Raw genomic sequence first — 23,216 nt, 5'->3', positions numbered from 1 at the left:
ATATGAAACAAATACAAACAAGTCACTACTGTATACGACAGGGGACTATATTCAATATCCTGTGATAAATCATAATGGAAAGTAATAAACAAAAGAATGGATACATGTGTATAACTGAAAGACATATGCTGAGAATTATGAAAAATTAAAGGAAACAGAATGCTCTTGGATTGGATGAATTAATATTGTTAAAATGGCCATACTACTCAAAACAAGCTATAGATTTAATGTGACCCCTTATCAAAGGGTTGATGACTTTTTTTCACACAACTAAAACAAATAACCCTAAAATTTATATGGAACCATAAAAGACCGATAAAAGAATTGAGAAAGCAATCCTAAGGATGAAGAACAAAGCAGGAGGCATAATCCTCCCAGACTTCAGGCAATAATATAAAGCTACAGTAATCAAAACGGCGTGGTACTGGCACAAAAACAGACACATGGATCAAGGGAACAGAACCGAGAGCCCAAAATAAACCCACACACTCACAGTCAATTCATTTTTGACAAAGGAGGCAGGAATATACAACAGAAAAAAGACAGTGTCTTCAATAAGTGGTATTGGGAAAACCGAACAGCCACATGTAGGTCAATGAAGTTAGATCACACCCTCACATTCTACACAGAAATATACTCTAAATGGCTTAAAGACATAAATATAAGACATGACACCATAGAACTCCTATAAGAGAACTCAGGCAAAACATTCCCTGACATAAATCGTACCAATGTTTTCTTAGTTCTACTATTTCTTATATTTAATGGATACTCAGGCTGTCATTCTTCCTATTCTTTAATATTGTTTAATATATTGTTGAAGATAATCTTCCCTTTCTCTTTGTCCTTCAAAGTCCTTTACTCTGAAGTAAAGTAAAATCCTTATTATTTTTCCCTAATGTGAGCCATGAACCATGCCCTTCCCAAGTGTGCTATCAGATCTCTACTAGTCCCTTAATACCAACTGCAATTAGACCAGAGCCTAGTTTTTTTTTTTTTTTTTCCCCTTGAAAGTGAACTTTCTAAATAGACTTTCACCAGGAATCTTATCAACACAGGATGTCTCACTTCATCTCAATGTGTGACCTCTTTTAAGACAGTTTAACATATTAAAAGCAAATTTTACCGAACTTGTAAATTGAAGGCTGATTATCTGCATGAGAAAGGATTTTCATGAAGAATTCCTTCAACTTAGAAAAAAATTTTTGGCAAAAAGGCTCTTGAGGAGATGACAAGGAAAGGAAAGACTGCAAAACTGCCAGCTAGAGGGCTGAGGAAGCTGCTAATTAAAGGGCAACGAGAGAGGAGGATGAAACATTTCTGAAATAACATGTCAGTCAAGAAGACAATATAAATATTTAGTATTCTACTTCTCAGGAAACAAACATATCAAGAAATGAAGGAATTAGAGTGAATTAAAGTGAACTTTAAATTAAAGTGACACTTTACTAATGTATTAGTAACCATTTTTTAAATGATTTATCAAGAAGAAAACTGATTTCAACAGAAACTTCTTATTTAAGAAGGTATGGTGGTGGTGGCATAACGCAGTGACTATGAATGGGTTTGGAAGTCCCATCGCCTAGGTTTGAATCCTGGCACATTTGTGGAATTTGTGTGTGACACAGGGTGAATCGCTTCATCTCAGAGCCTCTTATCTCCTCACCTGTAAAATGCAGACAATAACAATTATCTCCTCCTTTGTCTTACTAGGAAAACTCAGTTGCATAAAACAGACAACAATGGATAAAGCACAAGACAACTTTAAATTCACAAATGAGAAACCTCACCCAAAACAGACACTCTCACTTAGTACAGGTCCTAGCCAGACTAAGTATTCAATATTATGATAATTATTATTATTATTATTGCCTAGGAATGTCCTTTAGTTATTCTGCCTTCACCATGGAGAGTGTACATTTTATGCTTCAGGAGAACAAGCACAATAAAAATGAAGACAGTTGAAAAGAAAAGCCTCCCTCCTTTCCCCAGATCAACTGAATGAATCTGCCTTTCTCAAGTCGAAAGAGTTGACGTCAAGCCTGTGACTAAAATTACCTGTCCCCTAAGTGCAGTCTTCCTTTTGTATGGAATCCATCTGAAGTTGGGCAGAGAGAACCTAATCCTTTTCAAGGATGAGGGAGAGAGTGTTGATGGATTTCTTTGCATTTTGAAGTCATAATTAAGTGTATTGAGTTCCCTGCTACTTTGATCTTTATCATTTTAATTAACTTCTTGGCAAATTTTAAGGAGCCAACTGCAAATTAATTTTATATTGTTTTTCATCATTGCTAAATCTGATAGACAGGGGACGGGTATAAGTCCCCAGGAAAATGTCAGTCCGCTCTGCCAGCAAGGAATCATCAGGTGTGAGGAAGGAAGCCACCTGCCTTTGGCGCAGCATCCTATTCACAACAGCAGCCTATTTACTGTTTGCAGAGAAGGAAGACAGGATTGCTTTACATTCAAACATACTGACAGGGAGCATATTGACAAACCTCACTAACAAAAGATGCTTTCTTCTCTACCCCAAAGGTTTGCTCCTCAGGGCTGCAGTAAGCTGGCACCTGTTCTTGAATCCACACTTCAAATCAAGAAGCCTGACATTCAATTATGAGATCAGTAAGACAGCAGTTCTTGCCTCCAGGAATTTACAAAGGATAAAGAAGGTACAAATGTTACTTTCATAAGATGCTGTAAAAGGAAACATGCTTTGAGAATCTAAAGGCACTTAGGATAAAAGAGGGGAATTTGAAAAGTTATCTGGGATGGAGACATGGCATCTGAACTGGGCCTTGAATGTTGGTTGAGACACAGCAGGTGGAGATGCAGAAATTGGGCTGAAATGGCAGATGTTTATAAAGTCATACAGAACATTTTACTCTCAGATTTTTTTTTCCGAGTTCAGAATTACAGGGTAAAATATTTCCAAAGCCTGTATTTCTTTTATATATTTTTTTCCATAGATCAATATGAGTCAGCCACAGGTTCTATTTATTTCTGAAATCACCTTAATCTGAATTGTTACTTAGTTGCTCAGTCATGTCTGGCTCTTTGTGACACCATGGACTGTAGTCCACCAGACTCCTCTGTCCATGGAATTTTCCAGGCACGAACACTGGAGTGGGTTGCCATTTCCTTCTCCATAAAGCCAGTATTACTATATGAAGATTTTTCAGCTTTTTATACTTGATGATCTTCACTTCTGAAAATATACATTTTTGAAAGTGAATTCTTTATTGTACTCACTGTTAATTTCTAAGTTTAGGAAGATGACTATCTGTTACATTCACATTTAGATAAAAATATGTTTAAAGGAATAGGATAAATTATGCACATTTATTCACAGCGGCTGATGAATATTATTGATGCTTTATTTCAATAATGAAAACCAATACATTAAAACTTTTGATAAAAAGTCCTCTTTTACTGAAAAATGTACCATATGTCTAGATAAGCTCAAGGCTACTGAAATAAAGTGGTACACAGGATTGCATAATAAACTTGGGGTCAGACCTGTAAGACTTAATTCTGTCCCAATAACTTACAGTCCCGTGGCTTCCGACATCATGTTCACTATATTTGAATAATAATAGGAGGAGATTTCTGCTATGAATACAAAGCCTAGTTTATGATGGGAAACACCAACCTAACTCATTAGGGCAGACAGGGAAACCATAAGCCTCCCAAAACAGAGGAAGACATTTCTTTCATGAAACTTCAAACAAATAAAAGAAACAACCTGAGAATTTGAGATGGTTCTATACAGATGGGTAAAATTTCAAGAGGGGAGAAAATGATGAAACAAGGGATGCTGAGAGGAAGAGTGTGCCAGGTGAGACAATGGCTAGTTCACTTATTCATACATCCATTCATTTAGGAACTACCTGAGTGTCTACCATGAAGCAGGCCCAGCTCTCGTTAACAGAATTGTAGAGGTAAAGTTCACAGACAGGCTTATCCTCATGGAGCACATATTTCAGGGAACCTTATGGTAACAGTCCATATTAGAGTGAAATTAACTCATTAGACAGACCCTAGGAAAGCTGCTGCTGTGAAGACAAGATAGGAACTCGACAAAATCCAGAGGCATCAAAAAGTTACACAAATTTATGACAAAAGCATCCATCTGCTGGTTACTGCTAAGCTTCTATGGAGAATTTTCTAAAATAGTTCAACTCTCCTCCACAAATCATATGTATTTAAGCATAAGCCTACGGCAGTAAACTTGGAAGGGTTGTATAAATTACAATATGTCATTTCCAGAAGATTCATACCACAGCCTCAGGACATAAAGTCACTTACTTTGCTGAAGAAATACTGTTGGAAAATTTAATTGTTGATATATACAGAATAGAAATAAATTTATCAAATTAGTCAATGTTGGTATATTCATCAAACTCAATATGAGATGGTTAAACCATGCCCTCTACCCACTTCTTCCTACCAGTACAATAAAAAAAAAATAGCTAAATCATTGTAATGAAATCTTTTCTAGATTTTGTTCTATTGCTTGAGGTCTCTTTTCAGTTAACCAATAGTTACAAATGTATGTCTTTTTAAGTATAAATATTTTAAAATAATTGCTCAAAATTCATACCACTTGGAGGGCCTCATTGTACATTAGGTACTGTGCTAATAAAATAAACACATTTCCTATCTAAAGGTGATTCAAAACATTATCTATATGTCCAGATTTATTTCTCCAACTTGTCACACTAACACTACTGAAAAACAAGGCTAAGTCTGCAAAACACCAGATTCATCAGAGATAATGAAGGAAAAATCAGTATACACTCCTGGCTTTCCAATGAGGGAGTGGAGCCTCAGAAATTGACTTGTTTAAGGTCGCATGAGGGAACAGAGATTCAAGGCTGGATTTTCCAATCTGGTTCTCTTCTCACCAAGTCATATTTCACTTCATTTAATAGAACTATTTCTAATTCTCCACAGCTTCCTTTGCCAATATGCTTTTCAAAAAAAAAAAAAAAAAAACAACAAAAAACCAGTGTTCAACCACAGTTAACATCCCCATGTTTGAACAGGTTCCGTAGAGGCAGAGTCTGAGACAGAAACAGGAGTGCTCTTGATTTACTGGGGAAGTACTCTCCAGGAAATAGCAGAAAGTGGAAGAGGAGACAGCAGAGAGCGGATGAAGGGGCTACTCAAGATGTGGTGTCAGCTAGAGGGCAGCTTCGGTCTGACCCTGCCAGGCATTCTCAGGTGTAAACTGTGCCAGACACGGTCGCACCCTGAGGTAAGGGGCCCAGTCTTCCGTGTACCTCAGTATTAGACTATTACCAGCTGTAGGTTTCCCCTGGTGCAGAGAATAAGTTCCTAGTTTTGGTGGCTTTCATTCAGCCAAAGGCAATTTTCTGGATAAGGGACAGCTATGACTTACCAATCAACATTCACAACAGCTGTGGGAGGAAGAAGGCCATGCACAGCATGGTAAAGGGATTTGGGCAGGAGACTGGTGCAGTTATTTTATCCTTAAAGCATACTTGACGGCTGGTACCAAGCTCACGAATACCAACACCATGCCACATTTTTTTTTTTTTAACCAAGATATCTCAGTTAGCAGATTCACCCTGACCTTACCTTAGAATGAAGATGGATTGAAGGATGAAGAGAGAAGGAAGGGAGAGAGAGATACAATGTACCTTCTGGATTTCATACTTAGAACACAAGTAGCATTTTAAAGCAGCATTCCAGGCAACAAATTTTATAAAATGTTGCTTGCCAAAGTACAATTTGCAAGGCATCACTTGAAGGTGAGTCATATCCCCTCCTTCTTCCACACTCCATTTCTGTATCCTAACCAGCTCTTTTGTGAACAGTTCTTCTGAAACTGGCAGGGAAACTTGGAACACTTATCAAAAATACATCCCAATCACTCTTAAGCGCCACAAGTGAAAAACATATACCAATTCTGCAATCAAGGACACTCATCATTTGCTGCTAATTTTAATACCAAGCACCTCTAATGATTAATGAATTCAACAGTGCTATGTTCAATACATGGAAGGGACTCTTCCTGCTACAGGAGATGGTCTGAAGAGGAGTGTCCCCCAACATCTAAGTGGCAGTCACCACCCACAGAGACACCTCATTTGTGCTTATTTCTCAATTATTGTGAAACCACTACCACCATTCTCCTGGGAGCCTGTGATTCAGCACTGATTACCCATTGCCTTGGGATGCTGCTTTCTTAAAAATGTTGCATTTTCTCATACTTGAAAAAAGTCACTGAGTCTCAGTGAAGTAGAGACAGCAACCCTTTTCTGCCTACTCATTGCCCCTTCTAGTAGAATCTCCCTCCCTCCAACACTCACCAACTTCTGTATGCTACATGGTCCTACTCCTCTCCCCAGATCTGGTGATGGGACCCTAGCTGAACCACGCCACAAATGAGGCTGAGTCAGCCGTTCTCCATCTTTGGAGAATCTGTGCAAGAACAATAGTGCTGGATGCTTGCGGTGTGTGGCTGGAATCAAGCTGCGGGCAGACACTGTCTTCCTTGAATACAAAAAGCAGAGCAAGATACTGATGGTAAAAGTCAGAGAAGCGGAGCCAGCGCACACAGAGGCACATAAAGCAGACGAAACAAGGATGTAGCAAGACAGTGGAGAAAAACTCTTCTTGGATTTTCTACCTCCCAGCTCTCCCTTTTCTCTTCTCTTTCATGAAAACTGATGAATCTGGCCTTTTGATAACCCTGATTCCTTCCAATATATCCCATGTTTTTTCCCTAAGTCACTTTCAATGGGTTCCTATTCTTTACAATCAAACGATTTCTGCTTAATGATCTCCGATAAGGATCAGAATAGATTACATGTGTGTGTTTGCACTCAGTCGCTCAGTCGTGTCCTACTCTTTGCAGCCCCAGGAACCGTAGCCCACCAGGCTCCTCTGTCTATGGAATTTTCCAGGCAAGAATACTGGAGTGGGTTGCCATTTCCAACTCCTGGGGATCTTCCTGATCCAGGGATTGAACTCCCTTCTCTTGCATCTCCTCCATTGGCAGGCAGATTCTTTACCACTGTGCCACCTGGGAAGTTCATATATATATATATAAACTTAGCCAAAGTAAAGTAGAGGGTTCAGAAACTGTTGGGGAAATATCTGTTGAGTATCTATGTCAGAAATTGGTAACTCCCCAAGACCCACTCTCTTCTTTACTAACAGTTCTGTTGGAGGTATCCACATGCCCATCTCCAAACAATGTGTTCCAGTCTCTTCAGAAGTAAGTTACAGCCAATTAGAGTTTTATACTGGTCTCCAGCATCCCCACTCCAGTACTCTTGCCTGGAAAATCCCATGGACAGAGGAGCCTGGTGGGCTGCAGTCCATGGGGTCGCCAAGAGTCAGACATGACTGAGCGACTTCCCTTTCACTTTTCACTTTCATGCATTGGAGAAGGAAATAGCAACCCATTCCAGTGTTCTTGTCTGGAGAATCCCAGGGACAGGGGAGCCTGGTGGGCTGCCATCTATGGGGTCGCACAGAGTGGACATGACTGAAGCGACTTGGCAGGAGCAGCCAGCATCTGACACTGGGATTGACCTGCAGTCGCCAATGGTGGTAACACTGTATTCTCTATTGCCTTCTACTCCCTGTCCCATTGTTCAATTCTCCTACTGGTGTTAGCAGAAATTAACTCCCAAATAAACTATGTCACCCTTACTTCAGAGTCTGCTTTGTGGAACTCAAATTAAGACAGGAGTTAACTTCCATGAGGCCACCCTTGAGTAGTGGGGGGCTGGGAGCCAAAGGATTAGCATTTCCCCCATTTGTCCCCAAGGGAGTTCTGAGATGCACGCGTGACGCTGGCTCAGGAAGCCCTGTGAGTTGCTGGTTATGACTCATTTCCCATCTCCATTTCACTTCCCTGGTCCCTCATTCCTGCTCCCGGGCATCCCTTCCCAGCCACCTTTAACTTAGGTGCTGCTGTCAAGGGGACCCAGACCAAACACCGTAAAACGAGGGCACTTGGGTAGACTAGAAAATTTCATACTTTCTATGGGTGACTGATACAGTGGAGTGAAGGGTGTGAGACGTGCGGACTTGCTCGCTTCAAGCTCTTGTGCATGTGGCTGACACCACGTCATGATGTACCTGTACCACTGCTGCTCTCTTCATCTCATTACCAGGCTCTTACTCCTCTTAAAGGTACACTCCAATGCTAATTATACGGCTCAACAGGCCCTTGTCAAAACATTACCAGACTATCTTGCTAATCTTGGGATAAATAAATGTCTCAACACCATTTCTTAATAATGAAACCTTGAAGAAATAAATTTATCTGCATCCCATAACGCTGAGCAATCTATGTCACTTTTAGCCTGCTTCCAAATAAAATGTGTATCTTCATTAAAAAACAGTAACTATTATTATGAGATATTCTTGTGCTAATAAATTAGTAAAAACTTTAACAACTGTCATCTTGCTTCGTTATCAGGAGGCAAACAGAAAAGATGATTAGCTTATCTTTTTATTTCAATTGATAACATTGACGTATAAAGTTCACAAACATATGCAAATGCATAAAAAGCACAAACTAAAGAATTGATAAAGTTCTAAAATTTCAGGGTCCAATAAATTTTTAGAAGGTGGCTTATAAACTCACTGCTGTCAACTGTATAATATGGAAAAAATATTGAAAAAAATAAATGTAATTGTGAATCTTTTAGGACTTCCGTGGCAGCCCAATGGTTAAGGCTCTCTGCCTCCCATGTGGTGTGACCAAAAAAAGATAATGTTTTAAAGAACAGAGCCACAGTGAATATATCCCACAACATAGTAGCCAGTTCCTATTAAGTATTCTACTGAAGTTTAGCACATTGCCCTTGCAAAGCAGACAGATGGACCAATTCTATGCACATGGGCTGTCCAATATGGTAACCACTAGCTCTTTAAATTTAAATTAATTATAGATAAATTAAAAATTCAGTTGCTCAGTTTCAAGTGATCCATAGCCACTTGTGGCTAGTGACTGCTGCATTGAACAGTGAAGAATAGAACATTTCCATTGTTGCAGAATGCTCTGTTGGGCAGTCCTACTCTACATAAGTCTTCAGAATCCTCCCCCATTAGGAGTCTTTATTCAATAATTCCTCAAACTACAAACAATCAGATGGTACTTGTTATGAACAGAATTGAGATTACACAGGTTGACTGAAAAATCCAGCTCTCAATGCTTGTCTGGGACCCAGAGCTGTATTACTAACTTACCCTATGCTGCTGCCAGGCGTCATGGCCTCCCACTGTGACTCTGGTCCAAGACATAGTCCCTACATTTCCATGCTTCCTAGAAATAAATTTTCATTCTGTCTGAAAGATGGCAAAAGGAATCCTTAAACTCACTAATTCCATCATTTCAAAAATCAAGCAAGAGTTAATTTCTGAACACCAAAGTTCCATTCATCCATCAATCAAACGGCTCCTGAGAACTTTCTGCACAAGACGAACTAGGCCAGGTCCATGGAGGCTCAGAGACAGAGCCTCCAGGGTGCCGGGATTTTGTGGTTCAGTGAGAACAAGCTGGAGACTGCAGGCTACATCCAGGAGTCAGCCATGCTTTGTGTATTCTCCAAAGGCTGGGCCTCCTGGCGTTTGAAAAAGAGAAGCCAGTTCCAGCATTCAAACTTCCCAAGCATGGCACCAGAATCCTTATTGCTGTCTTCTTAAAAACACAGGAAGTATCCAGACACTTTAGGCCTGTGCTCCTGCTCAGCAACAACTGGCTCCCATAGGCAGAAACATTAGCATCTCTGGTCACCAGCGTTGCCTCTGACAGCAGCCTGCTTCCTGCTTCCTCACACATTAGCTACCAGGCCCCCAGCAGACGTGGTGTGCATTCTGGCCCCAATGTTTACCAGCCTGACGGCTTTGGGAATGTTCCCCAGGTCCTTCCAAGGCAGACTAACCAAGATGGGAGAGGAAATTGAGTGTTGCCCAAAAACAAAGCAAGAAAACACAAGTTTCCAAGCGCAAAGAGCTGCATTTCCACAGCCACATGGTGGCCAGCTAAAAGGTGATGGAAATGTTCCTGAAAAACTGAAAAGGCAGGCAGCAGCCAGGCCCTGGTTCTTTCTGAGTATGCTCCATCATTTACCTAGGCCACTGTGGTTCTGATATCTACAAATAAAATAAGATAAATCAAAGCAAATCAAAACCACCCTTTCATTTATCATTTTGTCAAGGGAATGTATAAGAAATACCTTTAAAAAAAATACTTGCCTTTAAACTGCAAAGAGAGCTCAAGAATTTTGCTCTGCTGTCCCCAAACAGAATTCCCCACAAAACTAAGGCAAGTGAGTATTAATAGTTAGGTCAAACCACCACCTTGGCGGATTTTGCCCTGGTAGTACCATCAGCCTGGCGGAATGGTTGGGCCTGTCCTGCAGTCGGTTCACTTAGGGCTAGAGATAGCAGCTCTAGTGGCTGGGATAGTTCTTCCCACAGGGATCTAGTCTCTGGGGGAGAATGGGCCCTCTTCTCCCTCTACAATTGCTAGGAGAAATACAGTGAGTCTTTTTGAAGCACTGAAAAATCCCAGCTTTTGTGTCATTACTATATGCACTGAAACCATATACACTTAAACTTGTTTTTCTAATCTTCAGTTTTCTTGCCTAAAGAGGGGAAACAATGATGCATGCCTTGTAACAGAGTTGCTAGAATTAAATGGCATGTTTATTGAAAGCATTTCACACAGTGCCTGGAACTCAGCAAGTACACAATGATGGTTAACAACTGTTCTTTTAATTCCAAGGGGCCAAGGTGGCCCAAAATAGCCATATGTGAGGCAGAGGCAGAGTGCATCCATAATGTTATCTTTGTTAATAGCAAGTGTGGTCAGGAATGTGGTCCTGGAAATACAAGAAATGCCCTTGGCATCTGGGGACTGCTGAATTCATTTTATTTTATCAATAAAATAAGGCCAGGTACACCCCAGGATTCTTCAGGTGATGCAATAACACCCATCCACTCTGCTTTTCCCATAAAAAAATTAAAGTTCCAAGTGCCTCAAATTCAAAGAAGGTAGGGTATAAATCTGTATGCATGAGTCACTACATACATATACATGAGCTTCACATTTCAAAAAGGTACCAGGTATGGACCAATGCTTATGAGCATCATTTAAGGTAAAATAATAATGTTACTTATGATAAATAAAGTTAATATTAGAAATCAATGCAACTTGGATGACAATTTTATACTATAAAATTATTTATATTATTAAGGATTCATAACATCAAAGTTGGCTTTGGTATGCTAAAAGTTTTAGAAATCTATTCTTATATAATGATTCAGAGAAAGGAAGGCTCAGTATTTCCCTCTCTACCCAAGTCAGAGTACAGCCATCTAATAATTTCCAAATAGTGGAGTAGTACAATGACCTAGAAAGATGAAGGCAGCAGCTTATATAAAAGTCCACGTGAACAGCCTCATGAATTTGGCAGTCTCAGCTACTGCTTTACAAATCCATTCTGTCCATTAAAATGTTTCCAAGTGAAAACGAGAACATAAACCATCTTATGAAAAAAGATGCAATCTCAGTGCAAAATTAAAGTACAAATTTAATCAAGATTACATTTTCGTCTATGAAATTGGAAAACTTTTAAACTGCCAATGCCCACAATGGAACCACCTCATCAGAGGGCAATCAAGCAATTGTTTCAAATACCTAAAATGCCTAACCTTTTGAACCAGAAATTCTACATCTAGAAATAAAGTAAACAACAATAGAGTTATAGTAAACATTTATCTTTAAGAAGGCAATCTTTGCAGGTTTTAAAAATAATAGCCATTTAAAAACTATTAAGATTAGAAACTAAACAATTTCTAGTAAAGGCACATCATATAATAGTACACAGCCATCAAAGTTGTGGAGAAAGATATTTTATGTAGTGGCAAAGCAGAAAACAAAGCCTTGCCTATTCTAGGAACCCATTTGTTACAGGTTGAAGTGTATGCCTCTGAGATTCACATGATGAAATCCTTATTTTTGGTACCTAAGAATGTGTTCTTGTTTAGGAATAATGTCATTGCAAATGTAGTTAAGATAAAGTCACACTGGCGTTGGGCAGGCCCTAATCCAATATGACTTGTGTCACATAAAGAGAGAAGTCTGGACACAGACACACACACAGGGAAAACAGCCTGTGAAGACAGAGGAGAATTTCAGGTGATACACCATCAACAAGTTAAGGAACACCAAAGACTGACAGCCAAACCACCAGGATCTAGCAGAAAGGTACAGAACGGATTCTCCCTCGTGGCCTTCGGGAGGAAACAACTCTGCTCACACCTTGATCTCAGACCTCTGGTCTCCGGAACTCTGAGACAATAAATTTCTGTTGTTAAAGCTACCCAGTTCATGGTATTAAATAACAGCAGTCCCAGCAATCTAACACGTCATTTCCTTCCAGCCCCACCAGGGGAAAAAAAGGTACATTAACATTAAAATGGCTGAAAGATATTTTTCGATATATTAACCTTAGTTGTCTCTCAGTAAAAGGATATTGAGTAATTTTGATCTATTAACTTTTGCTTATATTTTTATAATTTGAAATCATTAAACAGTTTATGCATAAAAATGGTTGTAAATAGAACATCAAAAGAAATCCACTGCCCAATACAAATATACTTAGTATCATTGGGTCACAGAAGGCATGGAAGAGGCAGGAGGTCAGACTGATGTGGCTTGAAATCCTGTCTTGGTCACCTATCAGCTCTGTATTTTTGGCCAAGTTAACCTAATGAGGTCATTGTAAGATCTGAATGAAATTGTGTATATAAGTTACATAGCACTGATTTAGGACTGGCACCTAACAACATACAGCCATTTAATGAACTCCCACTATTTATGGGGGCTTTGTCTTTCTTTAAAATAAAGAAGCATGTTATTCCTTTCAGAAAAGCTTCACAAATTCATGGTCACCTGGCCAAGGCCTGTAGACAGCCTGGGGCTCCAGTGTGTTTGGGACAACGATCTCGGACTTGGCGATCCAGTCTATCACTCTCCCCTTTCCAACCACATGTGCCAAAGCATACTCTCCCATTAGAATACGTTTGTTTCATGCACGTGCTCTTCATGTTTTTAGTACAAAGAATGTGTGTGTGTAAGTGTGTGACAGAGAATAACACAAAAACACCTAGGAACACCTAGAGAAACAAAAAGGCTCCCTCGTGAAGTTCTCCAGAATTTCACAAATTCTTGAGAAATTTACGTTGGCAGTAAAACATATTCTGGGGGAAAGAAGGAAAGAAAATACAAATGTATTGAGTGCTTGCTATGTGCCATCACTCTTTGCAAGTGTTATTTCATTTAACCAACACAATAATTCTTTCTGCTAATTAATATTATTGCTACTCATATAAATATGAAAGACCCAGAGAGGTTAAAGTAACGCGCACAACATTACATAGCCTGTCAGTGTCATAGCTGACACTCAAATCTAGGTATTCTTTCTGTTACTAAATGAGGGAAATGTAATAAATAAGCCCAGGCATTAAAAATAAAACAAAAAGCAGCCAGCAATTTAAAGTAATAATAAAATTATGAATATTTGTATTTCAAATTTATCATTCTTGCTAATAAACAGTCTTTCCCCCAGAATACCTAGTGTTTAATGCTACAATTTCACACGTATTCTTAGTTTTGTTTTTTTTTTTTTTCTGAACAAGGAAGCATACGTCTTCTAAAATAGATTTCAAACACATATAATCATGTTTTGCTTTCAGTTGCTTCATAAATAGAATATGTGATATGATTCTGATGACAAAAGTTCTTATACACAGTCTGGTCAATGATTATGAAAAATGAAAATATGCCTTCCCCCTTTCCTCAAATGGCAGGCATAGATGAAAATTAAAGGTAATACAGCAGGCACTGCTCCTACAATAAAGAGTCCCCAGATACCTGAGCTTCAGTTTTCTAGATTTGGGACCATTTAATATTTATTGAGCCCTCTTATGGGAACTTTTATACATGTTGGCTCAGCTTATTTCACAAGTTATGTATTCTAGATGTTATCCTCATTTTACAATTCAAGAAGTTGAGAGTCAGGGACAGAAAGTGGATGTCCCAGGTGTTTCAGTAATGAATTTATTTTTATATGTAAATATACGTTTTAGGTATGTTGTGATCCCTGAGGAACTTGAGACTCAGTAAGGTTGATTTGTGCTTGAACACACTCAAGGTCTATGGTTGAACCCAAGCAAGTGTGGCTTCAAAGTCAACACATTCCCAACCATAGTCACAATCTCTACTTATCAAATCACTCTCTTTTCTAACTTAAACATCTCCCAAGATCTTCAGTCTTCACTCAGAAGATGGGTCTGCTGTGCCTAGTAATTTTCTGGTATCACACTTTGCTCTAATCTAACCATTCTGCCTTCTCAGTTCTTCTGGATCTCAGCTTCAGGAAAGATCTCATGGGTAATGCAAACTGTCTATCAGCTTTGGGCAAAGCCATCAGGTGAATTAAGGGCATGAAAGCAGAGCCAGGAAGTCTCATGGCAGACCAGATGGACATACACACATACACACAGGCAGACAAAATTGATTTGCTCTTCCTGCATCCAGGATAGAATCTGACTCAAGTAATTTATCAGGCAACCAAAAGAATTTAAGGGTTCATCCTGCTGCTAAATATTTGGATCCTTTCTGAATTCTACAGAATTCCTTATAAGTATGTTTCAACAACATGTTGCTAAACCTGTATTCATTATGCAACGGATCAACAAACAAAGATTTTGTTAGAAAATATACATAAATCAGTTAAAATTTTCTCAGGGATTAGGAGTATTTTTGAGAAGGAGAAGGTCCTTGAGAAGGTCTGGGCATCCTAAGTCATGGTGGTGAGCATTTAAATTTTGCTTTGTGTTCTGACAACATGAGATAGTAGAAAGAAACCTGAACTAGAAATAAGAAGAAGAAATTCTTTAAGAAGAAATTATATACATCCCTACTGTTTTCAATGGGGAAACCATTTAAGTTCAAGATCTAGAGGTAATGAGCAATCACTATTAACAGGAGGTAACATGGAAAAACAATTAAGATCAGGAGATCATGAAAGGTAATTGACACCCCACCAACGTGTTCTCAGGGATTCATTTCTTCAGTCTCTGTTCTCCTTCCTCCCTTCTTTCCCTCCTTCCTTCAACCAAGCCTTCATTGTGCTTTGTGCTTAGTCACTCAGGCATGTCTGACTCTTTGCAACCTCATGGACTGTAGCCCACCAGGGATCCTCTGTCCATGAGATTATTTTTTTTCAGGCAAGAATACTAGAGTGGGTTGCCATTTCTTTCTCCAGGGGATCTTTCCGATGCAGGGATTGAACCTGTGTCTCCTGCGTTTTCTGCATCGGCAGGAACATTCTTCACCCCAAACCAATGCCTTACTAGGCATCTACTGTCTGGGTGTTTGGTGGAATTTACAAATGCTTTTGGAGGCATTCCTATCATGTGTCAAGCACTGTATAAAGATGCTTAGAACGTACTATGAATAAGACAAACAAGATCCTTGTTTCCACAGAAACTTTAGTCTGGTTGAGGAGCAAAAATGTGTAAAAAACAAAAAATATAAGCCATTGAAGAGTGTGCTCTGGTAGTCATCAGAAGGCTGACTTCATCCAGAGGGACTTCCCTACTCAGAGAGTCCTTCTCAAAAGATGTGATGTCTAAACTGTCACCTGAAAAGAGGAATTTGCCAGCTAAAAAGGGTTGAGTGAAAACTGTGTGTGTTCCAAGCAAAGGAAGTGGCATGTGCAAAAGTGGCAGGTGCAAGAGACCATCGCCAGCCTACAAATATCTGATAAATGTGAAATGTGTACAGAGTAAGAAACAGGCTTTTAGTATGAGAGCTAAAATGGGTGAGGGTGGCATCTCTCCAAGTTTTGATGATGCATCAGTTTCAACAGGCAGCATCATTCTTTCTTGTGGGTTCCAGAGAGACCACAGAGACTGGGGCAGAGGCTCAAGGATGCAGAGTGGCAGGGAAGAGCTCAACCCCTGAGGGGGCAGAGATCACTTCACACCCTCAACCTTCACCCATGTATGTCATGATATCCAGAGTCACCCGATTGGAAAAGATCACTCCTTTATCATCACCATCATCATGATCACAATTATTGTTTACTTCTGGATGACCTTTAGTTTACAAAGTGTTTACATGCTTGCTCTTCCTTAAAATTTCCAAAATTGTGAAAAGGTAGGCAAAGGGTGTTTTCCCCCAAATTCAGTGAGGAAGTGAGGTTCTCAAAGGATGGCTAAGCTAACTGAATGAATGAGAATAATCACACATACAGCCAAAGTCAAAGACATGCCTGCAGAAAAAGAAGACTCAAAGGAAAGTCATGGTTCTGTAGATATATTCCTTGGAGATTTTTCACTATTTTTTTTCTATTACCTTAAGACTATTTTTTCTTACCTGGATCAGGAAGACATGTGAATCCTCTGGGGAAAAGAGAACTAGAAGTCACGTTTCCAGTTGAGCATGAGTACAGGGTTCTTCTCCTGTTTTTATGTGGGTGATGCCTACTGGCCAGGTGTACCTGGGTATTATGGTTTGGTTAGTAATTGCCTGTGGTTGATACTATAAAGACCTATGTCTACATCTTGGAGAGGTCAGTTGGATACAGGTAATTCTTTCAAGAATAAACAATGTCTATGGATTATGATTTCACAAAGATCAGGAAAACTGTCCCCCTACACCTCACCAAAACATTCCTGAGAACTAAGTTCCTACAATTCTTCTGTGAGACCTGTTCCTTTAGGTTCAAACTTGGCCTCTCTGGAAAGTTCTTTGAGTGCAAATATTCCAAAGATCAACACATAAGAGTCACTTATGCTTTGGTAAAAAAAAAAATCTTGGACTTCATGATATAAGGGGAGAGAAGCTCAAAATAGGCACATTCAAGTGTATGATAGATTTTCTACGTCAGAATTCTGCCAAGACTCTAACTTGCAAGAGGTTGCCGTAATGCTCTAAATTACTTTCTGGTGGATTTCTATTTCCTCCTTTCCATCAATCCCATAATTATTCAAATAGTTACCATTATCATCATCACAGTACCATCATCACCTTAATATCACTTATGAGCACTTCTGATAGCCCACACACTGTGCTAGGGGGTTTATGTGAATTGACTCATTTATGGCAACATTTTAAAGTACGAACTATTGTCAGTTGCATTTTATAGATGAGAAAAATGATGCCTAATAAAGTTAAATAACTTGCCCCAGGTTATCAAGCTAGGAAAAGGATAAAATAGGGATTCAAGTTCATAAGTAGTAATTTAATCTTTTTCTCTGTATTTGTGGGGCCAAATATCAATTGTCTTCATAGAACTCAGAAAAACATTAAGTGATAAATTCATTAGTCCACTGGGGAGTTGCTCTTTTATGAAAAGTGTATCTATTGATTCATATTCCAACTGCACACATGACTTTTGTCACTAATTGAGAGGCTAGAAGTTATAATTAAATCCAAGTTAATGTAGCTTTGCAATTACATCACATCCTTATGGCAGATTACTGCTCATAATTTAAATTAGTTGCATGTTAGAATTCCTATCCTGTTTATGCTTAGGGGAAAAAAAAGAGCTGTCTGACTCATGCACAGGTATTTTTTAAGAAAAAAGAAAAAATGACCATAAGATTAAATTCTTGGCTTTATAATCAAACTCTTTTCCAACGTATTTTAAATGAAAAGATACTAATGCTTAACTAGAACCTACTTTACTTTGGTTAATTAAAAACAATACAGAATAAAACAATATCAAAGACAATTGATATCTGTTGAGCTAATCTCTAAATATAAACTCTCTGTGGCATTTTCAGAAAAGGCTTTAAATACATATCAGAGTGGGTGAGATAAACACTGCAAAATAGGATAGCATCTGCCTTTTACGTTTCTTTGAGGATTAGGGATAAGCTATGGCAGGTGCCTGCCACATGGAAGGAAGCAGAACAGTGTAGCATTTAAGAGAATATAGTTTGGAATGAGAATGCTCAAATTTTGGCTTTGCCATTTCCTACTATTTTATCCTTGATGAGTTATTAACTTCATGGTTAATAACTTCATGGAAATGAGAACATAAGCCATGCAGATTCAATACGATGATGCATGGAAAGCAGTGGAATACAGTGCCTCATATGAAGCCTTCACGACAGAGGTAGCTACTGTTCCTCCTCAAGAGTTTAAAATGATAACTATATTACATTATGTTATGTTATAAACATGCTTAAGGTGATATTATCAATAACATGATCACAAATGCTATTCATATCAAGCAAGCAGTACGATGTTAGGAAAACAGATCAGAATTTAGATTCAGGAATGATGATTCAGAAAGCAGGTCCTTCCATTTAAATCAAGGGATTGTATACCTTTTACATCAGACATGTTGCATCTCTGGATTAGCTGGCCTGCTTTGGGAAGGCAGAATGGAGATATGGAGTTCAGGGGTTGTAGAAGAAATGATATGGCAAAATGGGGGATGGACGTAAAAGATTAAGAATTAGAAGAATGAAACAAGCTGACCTAGCAGTTAACTCTAAAGGGGCGGAGTCTGGACCTGCCAGCCATCAAGTATTATCTGGGGGAGTTGAAGCAATGCTCTTACATCTGTACCAATTCTAGTCCTGGAACTGCTGGGGTCCCTCACCTGCCATTACACAGAAATCTACAGGTGCAAATACAGAACCCTGAAAATGGTAAAAGAAGAAAGAATGCATTAACAAAAATGTTTTAAAAGGAAAAAAAGCAGGCCAAAGTTCTCCTGGCAAAGAATTGAAGTAGCAAAATAAGAGTGATTAGTGGAAGGCAGGCTTTCACACCAACTTAGTAAGTCAGAGAAATAAAGTAAATTCAATTAAATTTTTTGGACTATCTTCAAATTATGGTTTAAGAGATTCTTCTGGACCTTTAAAAAATTTTTTTATCATCAGAGAATACATGAAACAGACCATCAGAGTCAGTGCTGTGTCCTGAGTTTTGGTTTTGACTCAAAAGATACTGAAAATGCCCTTGACCACACAGAAGTAGAGATTCAGGATTTGGAAGTTTTGCCTCAAGGTCTTTGAAACTGGCTAAAGCTTCTTCCTTGAAGGTTTGACTTTTATGTTTTTAAATTTCAAATCTACTATATCTATGAGCCCTTCCTAAGCAAAGGACACATCAGTAAAGTGCATGCTTCCCTCCAAGGCAATCAATCTCAAAGTGGAAGATGTCTTTAGAAGTAATATTGCTTCACATGGTCAATCCATAGGAAGTCATTTCAAATATGAATTATTTTTTAAATTACTCATGTACACAACTGTGAAGAAGGCATATGTCCATGATTCTTTCTGCAGAACACTGCTTTCCTTCACACTCTCCTCGCCTCAGTTCAGTTCAGTCGCTCAGCCGTGTCCGACTCTTTGCGACCCCATGAATCACAGCACGCCAGGCCTCCCTGTCCATCACCAACTCCCGGAGTTCACTCACTGAACCTCAAATTACACCCTCTGGGGAAAAAATATCAATGTTATGCTTATACAGATTACACAGACACACACACATTCACGGTTTTTTTTTTTATATTTACAAAAATATCACATGCTATCCATTCATCTGAAATCTGAGTGAATACATTTTCCATGTATTGATTAAAAGAAGGAAAATTGAAAGCCACTTTTTTTTCCATATAGCAATTTCATTAATAAGAATGAAACTCATTTTTCTGCACTTAATAATTTTATCAAACACAATCTCACATGCTGACCTCCAGGTCAACACATATTAATTGAACTCACCTTTACAATGACAGTATAATATTCCACAGCATGCATGAATCATATATTAATGACTTTCCTATTAACAAATTTACTAATTGTTTTGTTCTTTCCCCTACAAAGGACATTGCATTAAATAGGCTTGAACACAGATCTTTACATACACTTTTACTTTTATAGCACAAATATTGAAAACTGAAGGGACCATTGCTCAAATACATTCAAGACTACCAGCTTCTCCCACAGAGAAGCTGCTCCTGCACAGAACAGGAGGAACAGGGAGGTTTTTAGTGCTCTGTCATGTTCAATTTACAATTTTTGCTTATCACATACAAAGGAACCTGTGGGGACCACTGAGACAAACAGAACACATTTTCTTCCAAAGCTAGACCTCTCTCTCATTGCCACCATTTTCCACAGGAAACAAAGACCTGCGAGAGATTCTTCAGCCATGGCATGCACAGAAGAGATATTTTCCTTTCTCCACCTTGATACACTTTCGCACACCTTCTATCTCCCTGCTGTCATTTGCGAACATGCTCGTTCAAAAGGTGGCAATCAACTAACGTATACATCCTTTCAAGGTTTTACTGGTCCCTTACTCAGGTTCTCTAGCACAAATGAGAGCTAATCATTGATTTATAAGCAAAATTTCTTCTTCCATAAAGAGTTAGAGGCCAAGAAGAGAGAAAATCAACTATACTCCAATTTTTTAAAAATTAAGTTAATATATCTCACACACACATCAAGAAAAGATAACTATAAGACAGGATGATAAATTCTTATGAATAAATGAATGAATAAGATGTAATGGAAGCTCAAAGAATGGGGTGAATCATTCAGTTTGGGGTAGAGGAGAGGGAAAGAAGCAATTATGAGAGAAATCTTCACTGAGAAGGTAATATTTAAGCTGAGGTTGAAAGACAAACATTGGTATTTGGCTTGGGCTATGACAGGACTCCATCCAGTATGAACAAAAATAACAAGAACATTAAGCTAACAGGTGCTTTTGAGTTTTGGGGGACCTTGTATAGCTTAGTGTGGTGGTCCTCTAACTTTAATGAGCCTAAGAAGAACCTAGGAAGTTGCTAAAAAATGCAGATTTCTGGGCACCCACCTTTCCAATATTTTTATTTGATTTCCAGAAATCTGCATTGAAAACAAAACCATTCACACTTTGAAATATACTCACTGAGGTTGTGTGGGGGGAGTCACATGAAATAACATTGTAACAGCACTGAAGGGAATACAAACCAATGTTTCAGGTGGGTGACAGCGACAGTGTGAGACCATGAGAGACTGTGTCAGAAATGGTGGCAGGTCGTTGAATTTTGTTTTGAGAGACAATGGCTTGACAATGCAGCCTTTCCACTGAGCAAAAAAAAAAAAAAAAAAAAAACCACTCTTCCACAGAGAATGTTTGTTGAATGGCTAAATGAATGAGTGTGGACAGAAGTCTGAGAAAGTCAACTGAAAGCTGCCTGGACTGAGTCCTGCATGCTTTAACCTGGCTGTGAGGAAAACAGTTTTAAGAAAAGCCATCCTTGAACCACTGGTTCAAGCCTTCCAAACGCTGTCCTGATGCCATGTCCAGTTGATAGATTCATGCATTTTAATGCAGGTTTACAAACAAGGCAGATGCGATTACCCTGATCAACCATGTAAGCATGTAACACTGTTGTGTTGCCAAACCCGGATACTGGCCCTTGGAGCTAAGATCTGGGAGGACGGAACACGCTCTTACATAACTTCCTAGCTCCTCAGTGATAGGGCCTGTGATTAATGCTACATGACGGGCTTTGAACTTTCTGTTCAGATAGACTCGCTTGCCTTTCAGAGCTCCTAGCAAGAGAGAATGTGTGACCCGCAGATTTCACTCTGAATAACGATCATCCAAGCCGGCAATACTAACAAAGCTCTGTGGCCCCGTTGGTAGCTTTTCTCCGCCTTACTCCTCTGATAAGCTGTCCTAGGACTATCAAGTTCTTTTATAAGGGGACAGGACATGAGAGTAATACAACTTCCTAAAACCCAGGCGCTGAAGAAAGCTCCAAAGAAGGCTGGGAGGTTCTAGGAGAAATCAGAAAAGTCCTCGAGAGCGAATAGAGAAACTCTGGGACAGGAGGAAGAAGTCCTGCCTTCAACGCTACTGTTTTTCACAGCTTCTCAGCTTCCCTCTCGCTGGAGCGTGGATCACAGCGCTTCCTGTATCCCAGGCGGGGCGGAGAGCTGCTGCCGCGCTCACCAACTTTCCCAGCTTGGCCAAGCCCTCTCTCCTACTTCGCTCACCCCCAGGTCCCTCCTCTCACGCCCTCAGCCCCGCAAAATGCAGGTGAGCAGCCAGAGCCCAGAGGCAGCGCCTCCATCTGCTCTCCTCCCGGTCTCCTCAGGAGGCTTCTCTCCTCAGCCCCTGCGCGCCTGTTGAGATGACACCTCGTCTAATCGCCTGCAAAAATTCGTCCACGCTCCCGCCTCCAAGCCGGATCCCTCCATCCTGTCCCCGCCATCCTGGAATGGCACCTGAGGAGAGGCGAGGATTGAAGGAAGCGGCTGGCCTCCCAGGCTTGGAGCAGAACCGAGCCGAGGGCACCCCACCCGACCTCTCCTCACCTGCTGGTTCCTCCCCGCACATAGCACGCTACTCACCAATTCTAGGGCTCGCAGGAAGGCAAGGGGCTCCTTCAGCGCCCGGAAGGTGCCTGCTGAGGCCAGCTGTGGACCAAGAAGGCGAGACAGAGAGAGAAAGAGCGAGAGAGAGCATGAGGAAGGGGCTGGGGGACGCGGCATCCAACCCCGGGGGTCGCGCGGCATCACCCGCGCTGCCCACTCAGTCCTACCTGGCTCACGGGATCCATAGCTCGCCTCGCTCGGGCTTCTTACCCAGCGGCGCCTTTGAAAATGAAGTTCGAGGGCCACCGCGGCCCTCCGCCCCAGGGCCAGAAGCCCCTTTTCGGAAAGGGCGCGGGAGCGAGGCGGTGGACAGCTGAGCGCCCCGAGCGGGCTCGCAGTGGCTGGGTTCTGGAAGCCTGCGTGTGCGGGCGCGGCGTGCACGGTCGGCGAGGGTGGGAGGGGCCGGCGGGGAGGGAGGGCGCGGGGCAGCGGAGGAGGTGGGGAGGGGAGCCCGCCCCGCGGCCCGGGGGAGGCTGCGATTGGCCAGCTGCGGGGCCCGAGGGCGCCAAGGTGGGCGAGGCCAAACCGCGACCTTGGAGTCGCGCCGCCGCGGGCGCGCCCTATACCCTTAGGCTCCAGGGCAACTTTGGGGCTGTAGGTTTGGAAGAAGCCGGCTGGCACCCTCAGCAGGATGGTCCCCCGCCTGAAGACCTGGGTTCCAGGTAAGAAACAGGCAAGCCACACCGTAAGTGAAGAGGTGTGTGCGTTCTGGAAACTTCTGGACACCAGGGACAGACCGGTGCCCTGGTCTTGCGCCGGAG

The 23,216-nt window shown here is 40.6% G+C and overlaps 1 protein-coding gene across 1 annotated transcript in view; it reads right to left on the bottom strand.

Annotated features, from left to right (window-relative positions):
- Positions 1-22,827, bottom strand: part of SYNPR (synaptoporin) — a 296,290-nt gene extending 273,463 nt beyond the window's left edge. Inside the window, exons 1-2 of the mRNA XM_040246570.1 lie at positions 22,623-22,827; positions 22,432-22,497 (exon numbers count right to left, since the gene is read on the bottom strand). Coding sequence (XP_040102504.1) covers positions 22,432-22,497; positions 22,623-22,640 — 84 coding nt within the window. The 5' untranslated portion in view covers positions 22,641-22,827. The remainder of the gene's footprint in view (positions 1-22,431; positions 22,498-22,622) is intronic.
- Positions 22,828-23,216: the final 389 nt, after the last annotated feature.

The sequence above is a fragment of the Oryx dammah genome, unplaced genomic scaffold (genome assembly GCF_014754425.2).
Source record: "Oryx dammah isolate SB20612 unplaced genomic scaffold, SCBI_Odam_1.1 HiC_scaffold_9, whole genome shotgun sequence".
In the NCBI taxonomy this organism is placed as follows: domain Eukaryota; kingdom Metazoa; phylum Chordata; class Mammalia; order Artiodactyla; family Bovidae; genus Oryx; species Oryx dammah.
The sequence above is the reverse complement of the archived record's forward strand: the minus strand, read 5'-3'. Positions and strand labels throughout refer to the sequence as shown.